A 22,755-nucleotide genomic window follows, 5' to 3' on the forward strand; every position below is an offset into this window, starting at 1 on the left:
CAGCCAGATTTGAGCAGAGCCATTTGGCCTGATCAGTCAACTGCAACCGGAATAACAGCTGTACTCCTAATGTTGTGGTGCTTGTTTGATATGCCGTCTGAGTTTTGTTTGTGAGCAATGACAGTGACTGTAAGACGTCTCAGCAGTCGGAGGGGGTTTTGTAGTGCTGGAATAGTTTGATGACTCTTCCTCTAATCCTTTAAACAGGCCAAAGTGAAGCTTCGCTTGACCAGTAATCTCAGATTACAGCACTGTGTGAGTTTGTACTGGATGTACGTGGAATATTCTCTTCCTTTCCTGCATTTCTCAATCTCTACTACTTCATGTTATTGTGTATCATTGTATATTAAGTCTTAACAGTTTCTCCTGTTAACAGTCTCCTTGCTCAGATTGAATGCTATATATGCATATTGAAGCCCACTCATCTGAATCATACTTTTTTGGTAAACAGACTAACATTATACACTTTTTTATTTTTTTATTTTTTTTTTAGATTTGAGTTAAAATTATTGTTTTTATGAACTTATTTCCTTTCGGGAGATGTCCTAACAAAGAGGTTCTGAATGATTTTGTAACTCTGTGGACAGGCACAGCACATCAAATGCACACCTTTGGCTAAATTTAGCAAACATTGAGTAATTGGAGTAGTCATATCAAGCCAATTATCTATTTTTAAACCATCAATGACCTATAAACAAATTTATCACAGAAGCTGTGAAACCTGTAACTTTGTCATCACTGCATGGCACTGCAATTATCAGGAATTACCCTTAATCTGTAGTATCTCCCAGGTAGGCTATGTGAATTTTACTGGTTTTCACTGTTTTTAAACGTGTCGACCTTTTCACAAACAGCTAGTAAAACATTTAGCACCAGTGTATTTTTAGAAATATATTTATTGCAATGCATGACCATAAAACTTATTTAAATAATGATAAACAGCAACAATAATAATTATTAATATTGATATTATAAATACACAATGCAATACGTCTACTACTTCTAATTATTATTATTATTATTATTATTATTTAAAAAACAATAAAAAAACAAAAAACAAAACGAAATAAATTATTATTATTTATGATTTTGAACTTAAATTTGATTTGGTAAGTGTCCCACTTTATTTTTACATATGCCCACCACTAGATGGCCTCATCTCACCAACACGCCCTTTTTGTGAGTATTTTATGATAATACATTTAATTTAGTGACAGTTGATAACATGTTTATTATCATCACTGCAATTATATATAGAATGAAGGCGGCAGAGTAAGAGCAAATACTATATAAATAACTAGAGAGTTATGAATGAGATTACAATTGTGAATGGTCATATTTGCCTTCAAAACATATAATATTATTTGGTCACTAGAGGGCGCTGTTCTTCCGAATTCTGTTCCACTGACTGAAGTTCTCGCTTCACTTCTCAGCGGGGTTTTACGTGAGCGGCTCAACGGAGGGGTCTGGAAGTATTTCAGTGGTTTTTCTTTCTTCCATCTAAACAGATTATTCTGCACTGCATATCTCCGTCCCGCAGATGTGTTTGGGTTTTACGGGGTGAATTTCTAAGAGTTTTTCCTGTATATCCAGATCCAGACATGCAGCCTCCTCCAAGAAAGGTGAGTCGACCTGCTTCTTCATACTTTTTACGATGTTTTGTTGTCATGTCAGTGTAGGCTATTTGTTTGTTTGCTTGCTTTCTTGTCTCCTTGTTTGTTTGCCTGCCTAAACAAACAAACTGATGATAGATAGATATAGATCTAACCATCATTACCATCATTTTATTATCAGTTAATTATTTAATTTGGATAATTGCAACATCTTAAAATACTAGTAAAATATATATTATGTAACGTGTGTAAATATATGTTCACATAAAACGTATTATACATACATTATGTTTATGTGTACGTTGAGTCCAGCATCTGTCCTGCTGTCTTCATTGACTCCAGTATGCCAGACACAGGTTTCTCTTTCAGGTTGGTGTGATCTGGGTCAGAGTTGGTTCTCCAGAGGTTGTCATTGTGTGTGTTGCAGGTAAAAGTCACACAAGAGGTGAAACACACTCACACAGAGCAGCTGAACAGACTCCAGCTCAAACACCAGACAGACTTGGACTTCCTAGAGGATCTGAGGTCGAGTTTGATTCACATTTTACATTGCTTTTAAAATATCTATCAGGGTATTTTCTGTCTGTCTGTTGGTATATTAGTGCTGAACTGCTTGACTGTGTGTGTGTGTGTGTGTGTATGTGTCTTTAATCCTCAGGACATACAGCCAGAAGAAAGCGCTAGTAGAGAAAGATTACTCACAAGTGAGTTGTGGCCATTAAATTCAATTGTATGAGTTCATAAATTAAAGTATGTTTATTTTTTTATGATATAGGTTGATATTTGTTCTGATTTTATACAAATCCTTTAAAGATTTTCCGTTCAGAATAATGAAAAATGTATTAACGATGAACAGATGCGTCTTCCACTGATCACTGACATTTTATGTGTGAATTAGTTTGTTTTTGTAGAGAGGTAGATTTAGTGACTCAGTGGAAAAAACAGTGGTTTTTAATGACCTGCAGGTGGTTGGTTCATGAATTTTTACCAGTTGTGTTTTGTTATGAATTGGTCTTTTTTGTTTGTTTCAAATGTGTTGCTAAGAAGATCCACGTGATATAAGGACATACATTTTCAAATTCAAATTTTGTGACACTGAAGACTGGAGTAATGGCAGCTGAAAATTCAGTTTTGCCATCAGAGCAATAAATTGCATTTTAAAATAGGAAACAGTTATTTAAATTGTAATAATTTTTCACAATATTACTGTTTTACTGCATTTTGATCAAATAAATGCAGCCTCGATCAGCATAAGAGAATGATTTGTTGTGTATATTGCATAAACAGATGAAAAGCACAAACAAACAGCCAAATTATTTATATATTTACAACGTGACATGCTGACCGTCTTCATCGAGATACTATAAGATCTGTGTGATCACCTGGAGAATGGAGAGCCCAGCATTCTGAATGACTCTCAGTATGAGTATGTGAGTGAGAGGTTCTTTTCTGTTGGATCTGAAGCTTGTGCACCTGCAGGGCTGCTGCATGCTGATTGGCTCACGAAGACAGGAATCTCTCTCTTCTTCAAGGTCTCTTCCTGAGTCGACTCTTCAGAGCTGGCAGCTTTTAGGACTGGGTTGACAGTGCCAGATTGTAGTCTGAGGGACAGAAAGCAAATCCTCTCTGTTTTTATGGAATGCTACTTACTCTTTGAACTTTGTGGAACTTGTTACAGTTCAGTCATTTCAGTTTGTTGAAACTTTGTTGGAATTATAATCAGTACACCTTTAAAAAAAATAAAAGGTTCCCAAAGACAGTCTTCACAGCAGTCCCATTGAAGAACCATTTTTGGTTGCCTTCCAAGAACCTTCCAGTGAACAGTTCTTAAAAGAACCATTTTTTCTTAGTATGAAAAACATTTCAAAATTCTAAAGAATCATTTTACATTATAAGGAACCTTTTGTGGAATGGAAAGGTTCATTAATGCCAATAAAGAACCTTTACTTTTAAGAGACTAGTAGTGAAGTAATGAAAGGAACTTTGTACTAGCTTAGTTATTTTACCAAATTGTTTGTGATTTTTGGAGATCAGTCCAGTACAGTGACATTTACTTGACTTGAAGATGGAAAGTGAGTGTTATTTTCTCCTTTCTTCTGCTTCAAAAGCAGCCAGTTGCTTACTCACTTGTAAATCTACACGTTGGCACAGTTTGTACCGCTGTCTGGCATTTAAGTGTCAAGCAGACAGGCAGAAATATCCATGTGGGTTTCGCCTTTACAGACTGAAAGTTGTCCTCCGTGTTTTCCACATTTGCACTGATCTGGAGTGATGGGATAAAAGGAAACATTTCTCTAAGGCATCTGTTTTATTTTTTTGTGGCGATGATTGAAGTCGGGAGCTTTAAATCTAAGCTTTCATAAATGTTTAATGACATTATATTGAAGGTAAAGGAAAATTTACTCATCCTCAGGCCATCCAAGATGTAGATGGGGTTGTTTCTTCATCTGAGCAGATTTGGAGAAATTTAGCATTACATCACTTCCTCACCCATGGACCCTCTGAAGTGAATGGGTGCCGTCAGAGTCCAAATAGCTGATAAAAACATCAAAATAATCCACAAGTAACCCACATAACTCCATTCCATCAATTAACATAATTGTGAAGTAAAAATCCATCATCAAGATATTTTCAAACCATCGCTTCCAACTAAAATACGAGTCCTCTATCCATAATATTACTTTCTCCAGTGAAAAAGCCATCTAGTCTGAATCAGGAGAGAAGTATGCACAGATCAAGCACCATGTACAAGCAAAAAAAAAAATCTAAAAGTTTTCTAAACAGATGTGTTGATGGATTTTGATGTGAGAGGACAAGCAGGGATGAACCTTTTCATTGGAAGAAACGTTATTACGGATTATGGACTGTTATTTTGGCCAGAAGGCTATCTGTATTGTATGAAGTGCTGTATAAATGAATGTGGCTTGACTTTGTAGGCTCTGCATAAGCTTGCATCGCAGTACTTGAAGCGAGAGTGGTCTGGAGCCCCATCAGAGGAGCAGAGAGACTCCAGGTAATAGGAGGGATGAAAAGAGCAAAGAAAAGAGCATATATGATTGATTTTCAATTTTCAGGGATGTTTGTGTGTATGTGTACAGAAATGTTTGGGCCGTATGGAGATCCTACTTGGAGGGTGTGATGAAAGTGAGCCAGTCTCGTATCAACGGATGTGAGAACTACAGGAGCCAGATCTCAGATCCTGTGAAGACGTTCAGAGCGCAGAAAGACCTTCAGCTGAAGAAGGTAAATGCATCAACAGATACTCTGCACTAAAGCGTAACAGCGGCCATTCACGAACATGTTTATTCATCTGTTTTCTCTCAGTGCTGCGAACAGCTGGCAAGAGCTCAGGCCGATCTGCAGGTCACGATCAGAGACCTGGAGAAGAGCAGGAAGACCTACCAGGAGGCGGAACAAACAGCGCAGACTGTGAGAGAGAAAGCTGATATGGAGGCCAAGTACGTTTGCTGACCTGTCACATGTGAAGGAAGTGACATCAGCTGTCCACAAGAACAGGGCAGAGGGTTATCATGTTTTTCAGTTTTAAATGATGATTCATAATTTTTTGTTGTTTTTCCTTACTTATTTTTCTATTATTCCTGTTTATTTGTGTAATACAAGGTCAAAGCTCAGTCTGTTTCAGTCACGCTCCAGTTTGAAGAGGGCAAGTGTGAAGGTACAATGCTCAATATATCAGTACCATATTGATTTATTTGTTTATTTTTTTTATATTTAATAGTGCATGCTCATTTCTCCAATTTTTACATTTAACTCACCCAGACTTAAACTTAAAAAAAAAAAAGAATTATTTAATAACACTGATAAATGTTATCCAAAATGATTGTCAAATGGTATATTAAAATGTTGTGATTCAATTATAGCATGAAAAATATTTATGTTTTTTAGTCTTTTATTTTTATTTATTTTGACAAAATTCTTTATTGGACGTAATATCATATAATATATATTTTTTTAATTAAAAAAGAGAGGGTGAGAAAGAAAAGTGGAACATTTATATTTAAAAATGATGACAAAAATACTTTTAAATAATAAAAAAACTGTTGTATATAAATTACAAACATATACTGTAAGCAAATAATTATAATAAAGCAATTTATTTTTTTTAGGATATGATCCATTTAATTTGGACAGAGAGTGAGGTTTTGCCATCTTCATGTAGTAAAATTTGCTTTCAAATCATGGTGACAAGTGCACATGTGAATATTTTCTGTTGATTTCAGCTGAAAGCCAAGAAGAACGAATGGAAGTCCAAAGCCACACAAGCAAGGAACGATTACCTGCTCACACTGTCAGCCACTAACGCTCATCAGGACCGCTATTATGAGACAGATCTTATCAGCTGCATAAGGGTGAGGCCAAATGTTGCTCAGCTTTTGTCTTGTTAATTTTTTTATTTAAAATAATCTTCAAAGCACAACTGTTTTCAACATTGATAACATTAAGAAATGTTTCTCATTAGCTCATTATTATTATTATTATTATTTATAATCACTTCCATCACAAACAAAAATCCAATTGAAAATAAAAATACTATTCCTTGTTTTTGAGTCCAGGTTCTAGATGGCAGTTTCTACAATCATGTACAGAGTTTCCTGATTTCACTGTGTCAGACGGAGCTTGAGACGTCTCAAAGCATTCAGGACACTTTTCAGTGCCTGCTGGAGACGTCCAGTGGGGTGAGTTACACACACACTTGAGTATACACTGCTATGGAAAAACACACATGAACCACAGTGGCCGAATGTAGAGCAGGTAATATGATCTGCCACTAGAGGGTTATTGGATCAAATCCCAGCTCAAGCAGTTAATACTGAACTTAAAGAGAGAAATGTACCTGCTTTAGAGAGTTTGCAGTGGTTTAGGAATGAGATCTTTACTCTGTGTTAGAGCAGACAGCCTTTTTTAAGATATAATGATGTTTCAAGTCAGCAGTAACTGGATAAAACATAAAAATATTGAAATTAGAAATTCAAAATGACTCTTAGTTATTATTATGTGTACATTTGAAGAGAAATAGACACATTTTCAGTAGTGACAGCTTTCAGCCTGTCATTAGGTCTGTTTGTAGTCCTGTGTTGTTGTAATTCGATGATTCTCACAGTGTTTCCATTCAGTTTGTGGGACTCAGGTTTAATGTCTCTAGTCCAGCATCAGGTTACAACACACACACACACACACACATTATTCATGAATTACCTGTTCTAGTGGTCTTTCATTCCTCTAGGGAAAAGATTATGTTAGCTGTGCTATTGTTAATGTGACATCTTGACATTAGTCAAGTAGTTTACATAAATGTAATTGTCCTTGTGTGTTTGTATGTGTGTGTCTGTAGGTGACACAGGATATTCACCAACAGATATTCATTCAGGACAACCCAGTGTTTCAGAAAGCTGCCCCCTTTCAGTATCAGCCCTGTGAAAATGATTCGGTATGTTGCCTCCCACTCAGGAATGTACTACAAAATTGCACAAACAACAGAGATGCAAAACTCATTTTCTCCTTTTACTAGACATATTTGTGCTATTAAAAATATTTGTACAATTTATTTATAAATGTATTTATTTTTTTTATTTATATATTAGGGTTTCACCATTAATAAATAAATGGATGATATTATAATAAATATATAATGGATGATATAACAATAAATAATTTTTGTTTTTGTTTTTGAAATGACTAAAATTGAATAAAAATAAATTTTAGATTTTAAAATAAATATTAAATAATTCTTATTTTATTAAAATTAATAAAGCAATAAAAAGTGTATTATTCTATTATCCAGTCTAAAATCTGTGGTTTAAATAAAATGTTAACTAAATTCAGTAAAATAATATAAATAATAATACTAACATATGTAACATTTGACAATAAGGTTTCATTTGTTAACATCAGTTAACATGAATTAACAATTTTACAGCATATAATAGTCATTCAAAAAGATTTTACATTTATTATGGATTCAATGTTTTAAATGAAGGTTCACCACATAATCTTATCCAAAAACTTCTCTTTCACTTAAAATGTCACTTAAAACATTATTATAATATTCTTATTTGTTCATTAATCAGTCTGACAAAGAGGAAAAGTGCTCTAATGAAGGCCAAATGCACGCTTCCATGACTTTGCAACTGTTTAACAAATATATAATAGCGCCCCCTTCTGCCCCCAAGTCATCTCGCCTCTCATTACACCAGCATAGTGGCCTGTTTGTTCGCTAACCCTCTTTTTGTTTGCGAGTCAAACAAGCATTAGTCTGTTCCTAAAGAAAACATTAGAGATGCAGCCCTCAGCGCTGGTGGGGCGGAAAGACCAGGGAAAACTGGGCGTCAGTGCAGGCAGGAAGCAACATTGCCTGTGAAAAGAGGGCATTGAGAAGTGAACCTGCCCCACCTCTTGCAACCCTCATGAACACCACCCATTCCCCTGTCAACTAAAATAAAAATCTTAAAAAAAAAATAAATAAAATTTAAAATTGTTTTATCACATTCATCGGATGTAAAATCATCAGTATCTGCATACTGTGTATCAGCTTATGCATGCAGGGTTCTGTTCTCTCATGGTTTGTGTTTTTTCTTGTATTATGCTAAAACCATTTTGTAAAGGAGTTGTTGTAATATTCAGTTTGTGGTGAACAGGAGTTGCTCTGTAAAGTAGCATCTCAAAGGATAATTCCTCAAGAGCTTACGTCACCTAATCATTTAGTCTGTCAATATTTACAGACATAATATTTTAAGTGTAAGAGTGCAAAGATTTCACTTTGGGAGACTGATGTTGTTCCAAGTTATGCTGGGACTTTTGTGTACACATGGGCTCTGAGAAGCTGTCAAGGTTTCATGTGCAGAAATAGGGTCTGTGTTGTGTTCTTGATCTCTTTAGGTCAGGGAACTGCTGAAGGAGTGTGGCACGGCTGAAGAACACAGTCTGAATAAAGAAGCACGGAAATGGGCCACACGTGTGGCCAGAGAACACAAAAACATCATCCTTACGCAGCGGGTGAGGGAGCACTGAAACAATATGATGCCTTAGCATTTTAAAAATATTGTTATATTTCATCATTTATTTAGATATGTATTTTTAATTTATATATTAGGATTGTACTAATATTAAAATGTGACTGATAAATGGGCAATATTAAAATAAATTTAAAATCTAAGATTATTTTCATGAAAATTAATAGTTAAATAATAATAATTATAAAAAAGTAAATAATTAGTATGTAAAAATTAACATGAACTAAAAATGAACAACACTTCTACAAGATTTATTAAATTAGTTCATGTTATTTTTTAATACATTTATTAATACATTATTAAAATTATTTAATTTAATTATTTAAAATTATTTAAATTATTGCAAAGTGTTACTATAATATAAAATCAGTTTTCTCTCAGATTAAAAATAAAACAATAACTAAACTCAACTAAATCCAATAAAATAAAAATATAAAATTATCAAAACAATAACAACAACATTTAATAAAATAATGTCAAATAATAATAATACAAAAATCTATTTTGGCAATAAATTAAACATAAAACATTAAAAAACAAAATCAATCATTTTAAATGCTGCAAGTGAATTTAGGCATCACAACATTATAAAGTACAGTATGAAATTTGTGTTTGGTTTGATTTTTAGACTCTTTTGGAGTATGAAGAGTCACATCAACAGGACCAGAATAACAACGAGCTGGAACTGAAAATGGACGACGCAAGAGAATGCATTCGGAAATCAGAGGTGAAGAGTATGTTTATTTGTGTTTGTATATCGGTCCAGATAAAGTTCACCTCTGGGAAAAACTCACACGCCCTCTGCTGGTCACTACTCCTTAAACTTAAGCTGCACATTCAGTCCAATAAAGTTAAAAATAGTACCATTTCTTCTAACAAATGTTGTTGGAACAGTTGATGTACATAGTATGTAATAAAATAGGAAGTTGGTAGATGATGAGTCCACTCTTCCTGTAGACGGTGAAACTAAAGGCAGAGGCGCGTCTGAACCTCCTCAGAGACGTTGGTGTGGCTGTAGACGTCTGGCTGAAGAGTGCCGTGAACCAAGTGATGGAGGAACTGGAGAACGAGAGATGGGCCAGCATCAATACCCACGATGCTTCATTCTCTGTAAGTCTGAATCTCTTGCAGTCAAAGCCAGATTCACGCAGACCCCTATAACCCATTCTAATCATGTTTTACAATAAATGTCTAAAGCACTCTGTAGATTTTGACAGAGAAGATGATGAGGACACAGAGACGCTGGACGACAGCAGCTCCAGCCCCTCTAGCACTCACAGGAACTACCCTCTCACCTGCTCTGTGCTGTACTCCTATCAGGTGCACACCTAGTGTGATCTAGCATGTTGTTCTTTGGTCTATTCATCCATTTGCAATGTCATTTTCTGTGCTTTATTTCCACAGGCATCCCAGCCTGATGAGCTCACAATCCAGGAACAGGAAATACTGGAGCTTATTGATGATGGAGACATGGAGGATTGGGTTAAGGTACACGCAGACCCTCTGAACTTGGTCAGGGGTTTTTAAACTTTCAAATGCCTATGATCCTATTGCCTGTTGCTTTTATTCAGCAAGGATGCATCAAATTGTTCAACGGAGACAGTAATGCCATTTATATTACAGAAGATTCTGTTTCAAACAAATGCTGTTCTTTCTATTCATCAAAGAATCCTGAAAAATACGGTTTCCACAAAAATATTAAGTAGCAAAACTCTTTTCAACATTGATAATAATAAATGTTTCATGAGCATCAAATCAGCATATTAGAAGGATTTCTGAAGGATCATGTGACGCTGAAGACTGGAGTTTTTACTGTATTTTATTATATTTTAAATAAATGAAGCCTTGGTGAGCATAAGAAAGAATGAATTAAAATTCTATTAAAAATAATTAAATGAATGACAAATTAAAATGATTTCAAAAATACATATAAAAATCTTTAATCTTTTGAACAGTAGTGTGTGTGTGATCCAAAAAAAATAAGTATGATATTAATTATTTTGAATGTACCTTTTGAACAACCTTTGAACAGTAGTGTACTTATATTTATTAATATAAGTAATTTTAAATAATTAGTATTTATATTATAATTAGCATTTATGTTAATAATGTTTTTTTTAATGTGCTAAATAAAAAGAGCAAAATTCTTGAAATATCTATAAAATATTTACTTATTTTAAAGTAGCATTTATATATATTTACTTTACCATTTTTCACAAACTATATAAATATTTTGTTTTAATTTTTGTTCTGTTAAAATACATTTTGTCTTTTTTATATCTCTAATTTTCTACTGACACATTAACATCCTGTTGGGGCCCATGAGGTTTGAAAAGCCCTGAACTACATGGCACTTACAATGCTGCCATTTATTGGACAAGTGTATGTTTTTCAGGCTAGGAACAGAGCAGGGCAGGTGGGATACGTGCCGGAGAAATACCTGCAGCTCCCGACCTCCAGCTCTCTACTGAGGATGCTCCAGTCTTTCTCCAGCGTGGACGCCCAATCACACACCTCCAGCACTTCTGCAGAACAAGAGCCGGAAATAGAGACACTCACCCAGAGCAGCCCGAACACTCGTGGCAGCGGTGAGACTACTGGTTATAGTATAATAACTGGAGTAATACTAGTTTATAGTATTATAGTACTAGATGCTTAAAACTATTTAACAAACAAAACCCTCTGCCCTCTTCCTCTTTTGCACAGCCGTAAATCTGGCCAGGGCTCTGTATGCCTATGAGGCTCAGACAGAGGACGAGTTGTCTTTCCCAGAGGGAGCCGTTATTTGCATTCTCAGCAAACACAACCAAGAAGATGATGGCTTCTGGGAGGGCGAGTTCAACGGCGCAGTGGGCGTCTTTCCCGCAGTATTAGTGGAGGATCTATGCAGACCGGAGAGTGCACGAGCACACAAGAGCATGAGTGTGCAGGTTTATACAATGGCCACACTGAAAAAGTTTTTTGTTCATGTTTACAGCAAGCCTATCTATGTTCATGCTGAAATGTGTTTTGTAATAGCTGTTTCTTTCCACCAGGTGTCTCTGTCAGTTTTGGATCAAGCAGCTTGTCCACCCACCGTGTTTCCATCCTATAGCAGTCCAGAGTCAGTCCCGCTGCCATGTTTGCCCAGCACACTCACTTTAAATGGTTATCAAACCCCAGAACCCCCCAAAATCTCCAGCCACAGTAAGACACAGAGCAGCACAGCAAATCCTAAAGCTTTATAGTAAACCTCACACATGACTGTAACATTTTAGTGATGTTCAATTTCATAACCTGATTGTCTTAAAAATGTTGAATAATAAAAGGATACATTATGTGCATTTATTAATTTAGCTACCTACAAATAAACTTTAAATTTTTTCTAAAGTAAAAAAATATATATATAAAATTTACATTTTGGCCTACCAGTATTACTTTAATATTACTGTTTTAGTATTCGTTAATATTTTGACGCAGTTTTTATTTGTATATTTTCAGTTTTCTATGTTTTAGTCATTTTGTTATGTGCTTGTATTCTTTTAATTATTTTTTTTATATATTTATATTTAGCTGGATTTATTTAGTACCTCAACTTTTACATATTTTCAGTTTGTTCCCAAAGTTGAATTTCTTATTTTCGTTTTTTACGTCTTTCATTTAATATATATATATATATATATATATATATATATTTTTTTTATTTTCAACTTTATTTCAAGTAATGAAAACCATTTTTAATAGTAGGAGTATGAAATTATGATAATTATGAAAAGGTTTTAGTTGTAGTTAAAAATGGCAAAACTGAAGCCTAGGGTTATTACAGCTAACTAAACCTAAAAACATAAAAATTGTTTGTTATTGAAATAAATGTTAACTGAAGTAAAATAAAACAAAACTTTTTTTTTTCAAGTTAGTTTCCAAAGCAGTGTTTTTCATTTTGCATTGTTTAACTTAATGTACTAAAATAAACTAAAACTGAAATAAACATGTATACAAACTATATAGACATAATAAAACACAAAATGTAACATTAAAAAAAAAAAAAATGCGTCATTACATCACGTCTGTAAACATAAAGAAGTTTTCCCGGCTGCTAGGCTATCGCATGTGAGGATCCTGCAGGTGACAGATGTTTATAGCCTTTTCTCACAGCAGCTGGAATAATTAAATGTATAATTTTGATGGCGGATTGTAATCCAGAAAGGATTGTGTTTATGAAACGTGAAATTAAATTATATTTCAGTTTTAAATGTGCTTCTGATTACAGATAGCCTGGGATTACACAAGATTTGTATTTTAAAGAAAACCAGTTCGAAGGGAGAATATTTTGCTTTTTGGGTTAAAATAATTTCTTAATATGAAATTTGAATGGTGTGACAATTAGAGATCAGACTGTTCAGAATTAAAATCTACATGCTAAAACAAACTATAACCTACTCATAGTCACGCAATGCTGTTAACATTAATAATTTGAGAATAAAGTATAACAATAATAATACTTTGCACGGTTTGATGTGATATGAGCTAACTGATCTTTAGATTAAATCACCATTGGCTTTTTTCCTCAGCTGGTCAGAACAAACGTGGCAGGCTTGGTACTTGTTCAGATGGCAATATACAGTGAAAATTCTTATTTGGGTCATATATTCCAAGACATAGGCTAGAATCTGTGATTGCGAAGTACAGTAAACATCCACACCGGTGCGGTGACTGACAGGCACACTTTCACCTCAAAACATTGCCAACTGACAACGCACGCAAGCAAGATAATTCCGTAAGCAGCTTCCAATTCCAGGTTTTCAAACAGATGGCAACAAAGAGGCAAAACTTACGGACTGCAGCTTTAAATAATAGTATCTCAATATTGTTACAATAGTAGTTCAGTGATACTAAAACAACACTACTGAGGCTTTTATTCTATTATTAGTTTTATGCTCTTGTCAGATGTCAGAATCACATTCATCTGTGTTTTTCCTCCACAGGTCACACCCACATCCCATCACCCAGATCCCCAGGAGAGGGCGGGTCGGGCCTGAGACCTGTGAGATCTGCACTTCTAAAGCTGCATGCCAATGATGGGCGCTTTTCTGTGAATTCTGATGGTGTCTTTGTTTTCTGCAGGTAAGAGCTGCTCCTCCTCCACCCAAACAGCAGGCACAGGGCCAGGTGCAGAAGAGAGAGGAGGTGGAGATCACACTGGTTTGACTGACACTTTGAGGCACATTTTACAAATTGACGTTGCCATGCTTGGATGCACTGCGTGAATTTGGCCTGGGACACTCTGAAACCTCTTGAAGATAGAGATGCACAAGCTTGATGAGTACTTAAGTGGTTCCAGACCTCCTCCTCTAGTTTGTTTTTGACAAGGCCCAAATGTGTTAATGAATGGACATGCAAAAGCAGGCTTTACTAGAGCTACAAAGAGACTTTAAAGGGAAAAGTGGCAATTCAGTGTTGACTTTGTATGTATGATTATATATTCTGTCCATAAACAATTTTAGGGCTAACATGTTTAGATGCATATTATAGTTTTAGCTAATCTGTACCTTTATTGTCAGTATTTTAATCATCTGATCAGTCATTATTTGAATGAATATTCATATATTTTGTAGGTATTGTATATTTCATGAGGCTAAACACAACCTGAGCACTTTAGATTTAGTTTGTAATGCATTACAGTATTTTGTTTTATTTTGGAAAATCTTGTTTTCTTTCTGTTGTCATTTTCTTCATGTTCTTTATAATCTTAAAAGAGACCTGGGGAGATGGTGAGAAACATTCATTTTTAGTTTCACGGTATTCAGTGTTCACCAAAAAAAGAGAAACTTTTTTCATCGTATATTTATCTTCATCTTATTCCAAACGTGTTTGACTGTTTCTACAGTGGAGTTCAAAAGGAAAGAATTTTGTAGCAGCCACGTTCATTTATCGTTGTGTGGGAAAAGTGATTTTATTTTATTTTTTTTAAATGTAATGTCTAAATGTGCCGGAAATTTTTAATTTAGGTAAAATTCTGAGGTTTACAAATATTATTTCACACAGTTTTCATTTTAACATCAAGTCTCAGGATGATGCACAGATTTATTCCTGTCAGATTTCATGTTAGTTCAGAGGCTGCCAGGGGCACATTTACTGATCAAAGCGAAAGTAAAATCATTTCAGTCAGCTTGTGAAGTGGATCACAATAAAATTGGATAAATATAATTGTTCAGTTTCTGTAACACCCTTTACTAGGAAACGCCTTATCCACCGAATATTTACGGTAAAAGCGGCCAGGACCGTTTGTAACTTTTGTGCGTGGCTTCAACATTCCGCTATGCTGCTTTATATTGCAAACTTATATTTGTTATATTATTCTAATTTATTATAAACAGCAAGCTTACTTCCGCGTTCCAAAACAAGGTGGATATGTGGATATGTGCCTGTAAATTAAGCGGGAAGAGGATTTTATGGTATGTGCAGTGTCAGCGGTTTTCAGTTTTAGCCTGAAGTCACAAACTCACTAAACCCTCTAACCATATTTTTTAAATATATATTTTTTTCATTCTCTGCATAGCGGGACATGGGCTTAAGACACGTGCTCCTGAACAGTTTAACAGGGGTCAAACGCCTGTGGGTCTACTTTGGATCACATACTGCTAACTAGACAAACCTGCTTGAGAGACATACAGCCTGAATTCTAGAAATGTTGGGACATTTTTTAAATTTGTATGAAATGAAAACTAAAATACTTTCAAATCACATGATCCAATATTTTATTCACAATAGAACATAGAGAACATAAATGTTTAAACATTTACACACTTTTATCCACTAAATGAGCTCATTTCAAATTTGATGCCTGCTACAGGTCTCCAAAAAGTTGGCACGGGGGCAACAAATGGCTGAAAAAGCAAGAAATTTTGAAAAGATTCAGCTGGGAGAACATCTAGCAACTAATTAAGTTAATTGACATCAGGTCTGTAACATGATTAGCTATAAAAAGGATGTCTTAGAGAGGCAGAGTCTCTCAGAAGTAAAGATGGGCAGAGGCTCTCCAATCTATGAAAGAGTGCGTAAAAAGATTGTGGAATACTTTAAAAACAACGTTCCTCAACGTGAAATTGCAAAGGCTTTGCAAATCTCTTCGTCTACAGTGCGTAACATCATCAAAAGATTCAGAGAGACTGGAGAAATCTCTGTGCGTAAGGGACAAGGCCGAAAACCTTTGTTGGATGCCCGTGGTCTTCGGGCCCTCAGACGATACTGCATCACTCATCGGCATGATTCTGTCATTGAAATTACTAAATGGGCCCAGGAATACTTCCAGAACCCACTGTCGGTAAACACAATCCGCCGTGCCATCTGCAGATGCCAACTAAAGCTCTATCATGCAAAAAGGAAGCCATACGTGAACATGGTCCAGAAGCGCCGTCGTGTCCTGTGGGCCAATGGACAAGTGGAAAAGCGTTCTGTGGTCAGACGAATCCAAATTTGACATTCTTGTTGGAAATCACGGAAACTGTGTCCTCCGGGCTAAAGAGGAGGGAGACCTTCCAGTGTGTTATCAGCGTTCAATTCAAAAGCCAGCATCTCTGATGGTATGGGGGTGCATAAGTGAATACGGTATGGGCAGCTTGCAGGATTTGGAAGGACAATGCAAAACCACATACTGCAGCTACCTGCACATACTGCAGTCCGGGTGCTGAATTGGCCCTGCCTGCAGTCCAGATCTTTCACCTATAGAGATCATTTGGTGCATCATTAAATGAAAAATACATCAAAGACGACCACGAACTCTTCAGCAGCTGGAAACCTATATCAGGCAAGAATGGGACCAAATTCCAACACCAAAACTCCAGAAACTCATAACCTCGATGCCTCCCAGACGTCTTCAAACTGTTTTGAAAAGAAGAGGAGATACTACACCATGGTAAACATGCCCCCGTCCCAACTATTTTGAGACCTGTAGCAGGCATCAAATTTGAAAAGAGCTTATTTTGTGCATAAAATTGAAAAATTTCTCAGTTTAAACATGTTCTCTATGTTCTTTTGTGAATAAAATATTGGCTCATGTGATTTGAAATTCTTTTAGTTTTCATTTCATTCAAATTAAAAAAACAAAAACATCCCAACGTTTCCGGAATTCGGGTTATACATCTGAAATGATATCAATAGCGTGTTTGCAGGGGGATACACTTGACCTCAATTAACGTGCGATATTGTGTGACAAAGTCATAGTTTGAGATGTTCACAAACAAGTCACGAATTTTGCGTGCTGTCAATTTTTTGGATATGGAAGCCCTGAAATAATGAAGTTACTGTGAATATCTCACAATTTGGAATTATATGAGAAAAAAAAAATAAAAAATGTGAGGAAAACACTGAATTACAAGTGTACAACTGAATTACAAATTTTGGTTAATGTCTCGCAATTCTGAGTCTGAGAAAAAAAAATAAATAATAATATGCTAGAAAAAGTCTGGTATAGGCTATACAAGACGGATAGATAGATAGCTAGATCACATGGCAGAACGTTTTAGTGGCAATATGTAACAAGGTGCATGTCTTCGTGGATCGGCCAAGCAAAAATTACTGGATATCAGCCACATTTGTTTGAGTTTTGCTTTCATATCAAATATAATTTCATAATTAATACAATAAAGGACCAACCAGGATAATAGCGATTCCATTAGATACTTTAATACAGTAAAAAAAAAAAACTCATACCAGCATACAGCAGTTAATGTAAACAGAAATTAAAACGCAGTAAACCTTGTAAATAATTTTGCATCCATAACACAAAAAATGCCACAATCAGTTTCATCACTTCATATGTTTTTTTCCCCCCATTTAGGGATAAATAAAGTTCACAGCCACCAGAAATAAAACAGTTCCTCTGGCTTTATGAAAGGCCGCTCAGTCGTTCACTAACTTCCCAAAGCTTTTTAGCCACCGTGTCATCTTTGGCTTTGGCACTGACTTCCACCACAGCACAGCATGAGAAATAACGTCCACTGAAATGCTCGATTCCTTCCTGAACGGCACAATGCAGAGTTGTTTGGGCTCCGGTTTTTGGGTCCAGGAACAGCAGTCTAGCCACTGGCTCGATGAAAACCTTCTGCCAGAGACTCACATGGCGGGAGAGCTCGGTCTTTACAACACCTGCAAAAGGAGTGATACAACATTGTTTTTGCTTTTAAAAAAAAAAAAACGACTCAATTTTATCAGGTTTATCAAAAAACAGGAAATGGCTCTGAGCATTCCAGATGATAGGCTAGATTAGTAGCAATGATCTGGAATTCACATACGCACACACAAAAACCATGGGTCTCATTCACTCTTATTTTTTACTCATTATGTCATCATTCTTTATTTCATTTGTCATTTCAAATGGTTTCATTCCCACTGGGAATGTGATTTTGCGTTCCAGTGTATCCAGTTGGTCGTAAACATACTGATTTAAAGCACAAATAAGTGCGTATTCATGATTAGTAGACAAGAAGTTGTGAATGGCACTCAAGTGACAACTGATGCTGGTAGGTCATGTGATGACAGCATGGTGGATGTAGTACATCAGAATTTCACTTCTACTACATGTACAAAAAAATTTTCATGAAGTTTCAAATCAAATGTAGTAACTACTAGACGGTATGAGCTTTCGGATGGAGCTTCTGTTAATGTATGGTCGAAAAGTATTTACCACTTTGAAGATGAAATCCAATTATTTCTAAAGGAATCTGCAGATTGGAAACTTTGTGTGAGAGCAAAACTTTTTTCCACGCAGATTTCCCAATGGTTTTTTTTTTTGACAGATTTGCCAAGTTGGCCAACAGAAAACTTTGGTTTGAAAGGGACTTCTGTGTGACTATTGACAATTTTTTGGACGGTTAAATTTTGCTGAAATTTTACTAAAGTGACCTCAATGTAAGAACACTGAAAAAAATTGGTGTTGGAAAATTACTTAACTTCTTATAATTCAAATAACTACAAAAAGTGAACTAAATTAGAAGTAGAAAGACTGTATAGACTATGTATTTTCTAGTAAAAGGTACCCCGATAATCTAAGTTTCATTGACAACTTTGAAAAATTATTTTTTAGTGAATGTGAACATGAACTTGAGTAAGAGCTGTTCCCCTAAAAATGAAATCAACCATCATTTACTCAACCTTGTGACATTCCAAACCTCTGAGGCTTCATTTGTGGAACGCAAAAAGAGGAATTTGAGTGATGTACAAACAAATGGAAAAACAGTCATACAGGTTTTGAATAACATAAGGGTGGATGAATGATGACATATCTTCAACTTTATAAACCATTCCTTCAAGTATGATTTACCTGGATGAACACTGTAGCAGGTGACGTTTGTGCCCTTCAGTCTCTTAGCCAGTTCGTGAGTGAACAGGGTGTTACAGAGTTTGCTGTTGCAGTAGGCCTGGAAGAACTGCCAGCTGTATCTCCCTGACCCCAGGTCTTTGGTGGCGACAAGAGAATCGAAATCAATCTTGCCCCAGCGATGGGCCATAGAGGATAGTGTGATAACACGAGCAGCAGGACTCTCCTTCAGACGGTCCAACAGAAGACATGTGAGCAGAAAATGGCCAAGATGGTTGACACCAAACTCTATGCCAAAACCATCCTCAGTTCGACCATCCGCCACAAGACCTAAACATAAAAAACCTTTGAATACAGTTCCATACATTCCCCATATTCAGACGTTGCTTACAATCTGATTTGAAACAGTATTGATCACCTGCATTATTGATGAGCAGGTCCAGTCTTGACTCAGATTTGAGGAAGTTCTCAGCAAAATCTCGCACAGATTTGAAGCTTCCAAGATCAAGTTCCATGAACAGGATGTCATTGCTTCCTGTGGCCTGAACAACAAACACAGGTTCAATAAACACTCAAAACTCTTGAATCAGTGGTCAGAAGAGATGGTCCCACTCTTCACCTTCTTGATGTCATTTATAGCTGCCACAGCTTTCTTCTGGTTTCTGCAGGCCAGAATGACTCTTACTCCACGACCTGCCAGATCTAGAGCTGTGGCCTTCCCTATACCAGTATTCCCGCCTGAAACATAAAACCAAACATCTCTCAAGACCAAAACTAAAACACGTGCAGTCTTTCCTCAGTGTCCCAAGTCATATAACGCAAACGTGAAGACGACACGCTCGTCTTAACGCGACATTGTTCCAGAGGTGATTTGCAGTTACCTCAATAATGTTTATCAAAAAGCCTCACCTGTAATAATGGCAGTTTTCCCGGTCATATCAGCGGTTGCTTTACATTTTGACTTCTTAAACAACGTCTCCACCAAGACGACATAAAGAGCTGCGACGAGCGCACCGGCGATGATAAGATGGAGCATGTTTGTGACCTACTGCAGGAGTCTGCGGGCGGTTTTATGCACTCCGCCCGAACCAGAGCCTGATAAACCGGTCCGCGGTTTTTCTCCATCACCACATGAGCTCTCAACGAAACCGGTTTGCAAGAGCCCAAGAAAACAATACACCGTTCAAGGCCAAAGACTGCTTATTTATCTTAATATCTTGGCATGTTTTATTAACAAATGGGGTACAAAGTAGAGCTGTAAACTCTTGAAAATGGAGTACTTTTGTTTTGACACAACGAATCATTTAAAGGTGCTTTCACATTCATAATGTGTTGATCGATCTTTGAATTTTATTTGACTAAAATATGAGTCTAAATACAGTTTTGATCCCTGATTTGTATTAAATTTTTACCAACAAATATTAAATAATCATCACAAGTTAACTAAATTTATAGAAACACACACACACACACACAACCTGGCCAGAATAAATAACAAAGTTGTAAATTAAATACAGTTTTAATTAAATAATCCCCCCCCCCCCCCTTACAAGGTTTGGTAACATGTTGAGACCAAATACAGCAAATGCTTTGTGTTAAAATTGAGAAAATTAAATTAAATCATTTACGTCTACCTATAGGCTACTGTATTTTAAGATGTGATTTATTCTGGTGATGGTAAAGCTGAATTTCAGCAGCCATTACACCAGTACTGAGTGTCACACGATTCTTAAAGTTTGACATCACCAACTAACTCGGTGCCAAACTATTTTCAGTTTTTCACATTACATATTATCATGGAGATATTGAGTAACTGGGTTCAACGTGTTCACATCCCTTGACATATTTTTGACACCTGCAGGTGATAATACGTACATATTGTTCCTTTACTAAATAAATCACATACTCTACCTGGGAGAGGTGACACATTCTACACAGTAAGCCCTCGGTATCCCCAGACACACCCAGCGAATTACGTCTTTACTCTGGTATGACAAAGAAACATGATTTAGCCTATGTAGTGGAAACCTGGTCCCATAAACGTATCATATACACAGCAGTTTGTTACATTCAAAAGATGTTTACTAATTAGTGATGTTTGCACAAATGCAATCTGTAAAACAATCAAAGAAAGAACAGTTTTATTAGGATAATTAAACAGCTTTTTTGTTGTGGTATGCATGTTATGAACTGCAACGTTTGAAACAGCCTGTTTATAATATGCAGAAACACAGATTTCTCCAACACAGTTGTCCACAGATGCCACTAAACAGACTGTGCAAGTGCAAATCCATACAGGTGTAATGAAACTGATGATCTCAGGCTAAACCAACAAGCCTCTCGCTGACTTCCCAAAGCTTTTTGGCTACTGCATCATCTCTGGCTTTAGTGGTAAGGTTCTGCACTGCGCAGCTAGAGAAGTAGTGTCCACTTAAGGGTTCAATACCCTCTTCAAGTGCACAGTAAAGAGACGTCTGAGCTCCGCATTCCACGTCCGAAAAGAAAAGCAGCAAAATTGGTGCCATGAAAATCCGCCACCATATATTTATGTGGCGACCGATGTCTGTTTTGATGGCCCCTACAAAATAATTCAGCATTGGTTACTTATGACCTACGATATTTTATCAAGTACTGCTTTTTAGAGAATAAAGAACACAGACTGACCTGGATGAAGACTGTAGCAGGTGACGTTTGTGCCTTTGAGTTTCTTGGCCAGTTCATGTGTAAAGAGGACATTGCATAGTTTGCTGTGACTGTACAACCTTAATAAGGCCACTACAGAGTTTCCTAAACCCAAATCTTTATGAGTGTTGATGCAGTCAAAATCAATTTTCCCCCACCAATGGGCCATTGAAGAGACTGTCACAACTCTGCTGGGCCCGCACTCTTTTAACCTTTCCAGCAGCAGGATGGTTAACAGAAAGTGACCGAGGTGATTGACGCCAAAGATCCTTCCAAAGCCATCCTCAGTCTTGCCATCAATTACAAGTCCTACAAACACAGAAAAAGAAATCAATATAAAGTTTTTAAACCTAATGTTGTGAATTAGTTATCTTCAAAAGTTACTAATTGTATCATTGCAATTGCATATATTCGATAGCTACCTGCATTGTTGATAAGAATGTCCAATCTGGATTCTTTCTTGAGAAAGTTTTCAGCGAAAGACCTCACAGATTTCAGACTGGCCAGATCCAAGTGCATATACAAGACTTCTTTGTTTCCTGATTCCTGTGTGCCAGTCACATCAGTTCATTGACTTCACATGCATACTGTACATTAACTGATTTCATACATTCCTACATTAATTCTGCAAATTTATGTATCAGAATCACAGATTTAATAAAACAACATGCTACTGATATGACTCAATTTTTGTTCATTTATTATTATTATTATTTATAAAAGTACTATTTTTATAGGGGCAAAGGTTTTTAACAAGGAAATATTAAAAGAGTAGGCTATACAACAGTGAGGTAATGAATTTATTTGTTTATTTACTGACTCTCAGTGTCACTTATATTTTAAAAAAAAACAACAAAAAAAAACTCTAAGGTTAAAACGTGTTATGGGAGAGTCAATTAGGCTGTGCAATTTAAAGATGATTTTAAGTTCAGCATCAAGAAACAGCCATCATAACGAAGCTCTGTTTAATATCAAACAAAAGACTGCAGACTTCAGACACATCTCAAAAGATAACAGATGTACTGTCCTCTTGTAATCAGCTATATTACTTTGGGGATTTAAACCCCTGACATGTATTGTCCAAAGCCTGTGTTCCTTTTGAAGATTCACTCACTTTATAACGTCAAAAAAT

The 22,755-nt window shown here is 36.0% G+C and overlaps 3 protein-coding genes across 4 annotated transcripts; 1 reads left to right on the plus strand and 2 right to left on the minus strand.

Annotated features, from left to right (window-relative positions):
- Positions 1 to 1,414: 1,414 nt before the first annotated feature.
- si:ch211-176g13.8 (F-BAR and double SH3 domains protein 2) lies at positions 1,415 to 14,317 on the plus strand. Of its 2 annotated transcripts, none has more exons than XM_058789207.1 (21): positions 1,415 to 1,622; positions 1,983 to 2,138; positions 2,272 to 2,317; positions 4,027 to 4,176; positions 4,550 to 4,626; positions 4,712 to 4,856; positions 4,938 to 5,071; positions 5,235 to 5,289; positions 5,855 to 5,983; positions 6,188 to 6,310; positions 6,967 to 7,062; positions 8,511 to 8,627; positions 9,273 to 9,371; positions 9,602 to 9,754; positions 9,842 to 9,964; positions 10,049 to 10,132; positions 11,040 to 11,232; positions 11,351 to 11,574; positions 11,680 to 11,830; positions 13,609 to 13,667; positions 13,748 to 14,317. In XM_058789207.1, exons 6-21 carry the CDS (start codon positions 4,752 to 4,754, stop codon positions 13,829 to 13,831), a joined length of 1,929 nt encoding a protein of 642 aa, XP_058645190.1. In that variant the 5' UTR covers positions 1,415 to 1,622; positions 1,983 to 2,138; positions 2,272 to 2,317; positions 4,027 to 4,176; positions 4,550 to 4,626; positions 4,712 to 4,751; the 3' UTR covers positions 13,832 to 14,317. The 2 variants fall into 2 exon arrangements, with proteins under 2 accessions (XP_058645190.1, XP_058645189.1); XM_058789206.1 differs by lacking the exon at positions 4,027 to 4,176 and having other exon boundaries at positions 1,421 to 1,480; positions 1,594 to 1,622; positions 2,041 to 2,138.
- A 2,966-nt stretch (positions 14,318 to 17,283) lies between these two features.
- Positions 17,284 to 20,045, minus strand: dhrs13a.2 (dehydrogenase/reductase (SDR family) member 13a, tandem duplicate 2). The gene is made up of 5 exons (XM_058789230.1): positions 19,851 to 20,045; positions 19,561 to 19,679; positions 19,360 to 19,483; positions 18,945 to 19,271; positions 17,284 to 17,770 (listed from the first exon to the last, which is right to left on the minus strand). The coding sequence occupies exons 1-5, from the start codon at positions 19,975 to 19,977 to the stop codon at positions 17,511 to 17,513; spliced, it is 957 nt and encodes a 318-aa protein (XP_058645213.1). The 5' UTR covers positions 19,978 to 20,045; the 3' UTR covers positions 17,284 to 17,510.
- A 1,078-nt stretch (positions 20,046 to 21,123) lies between these two features.
- LOC131548150 (dehydrogenase/reductase SDR family member 13-like) lies at positions 21,124 to 22,197 on the minus strand. Its single transcript, XM_058789237.1, has 3 exons — positions 22,046 to 22,197; positions 21,606 to 21,932; positions 21,124 to 21,519 (listed from the first exon to the last, which is right to left on the minus strand). The coding sequence occupies exons 1-3, from the start codon at positions 22,140 to 22,142 to the stop codon at positions 21,260 to 21,262; spliced, it is 684 nt and encodes a 227-aa protein (XP_058645220.1). The 5' UTR covers positions 22,143 to 22,197; the 3' UTR covers positions 21,124 to 21,259.
- Positions 22,198 to 22,755: the final 558 nt, after the last annotated feature.

The sequence above is a fragment of the Onychostoma macrolepis genome, chromosome 10 (genome assembly GCF_012432095.1).
Source record: "Onychostoma macrolepis isolate SWU-2019 chromosome 10, ASM1243209v1, whole genome shotgun sequence".
Classification (NCBI taxonomy): domain Eukaryota; kingdom Metazoa; phylum Chordata; class Actinopteri; order Cypriniformes; family Cyprinidae; genus Onychostoma; species Onychostoma macrolepis.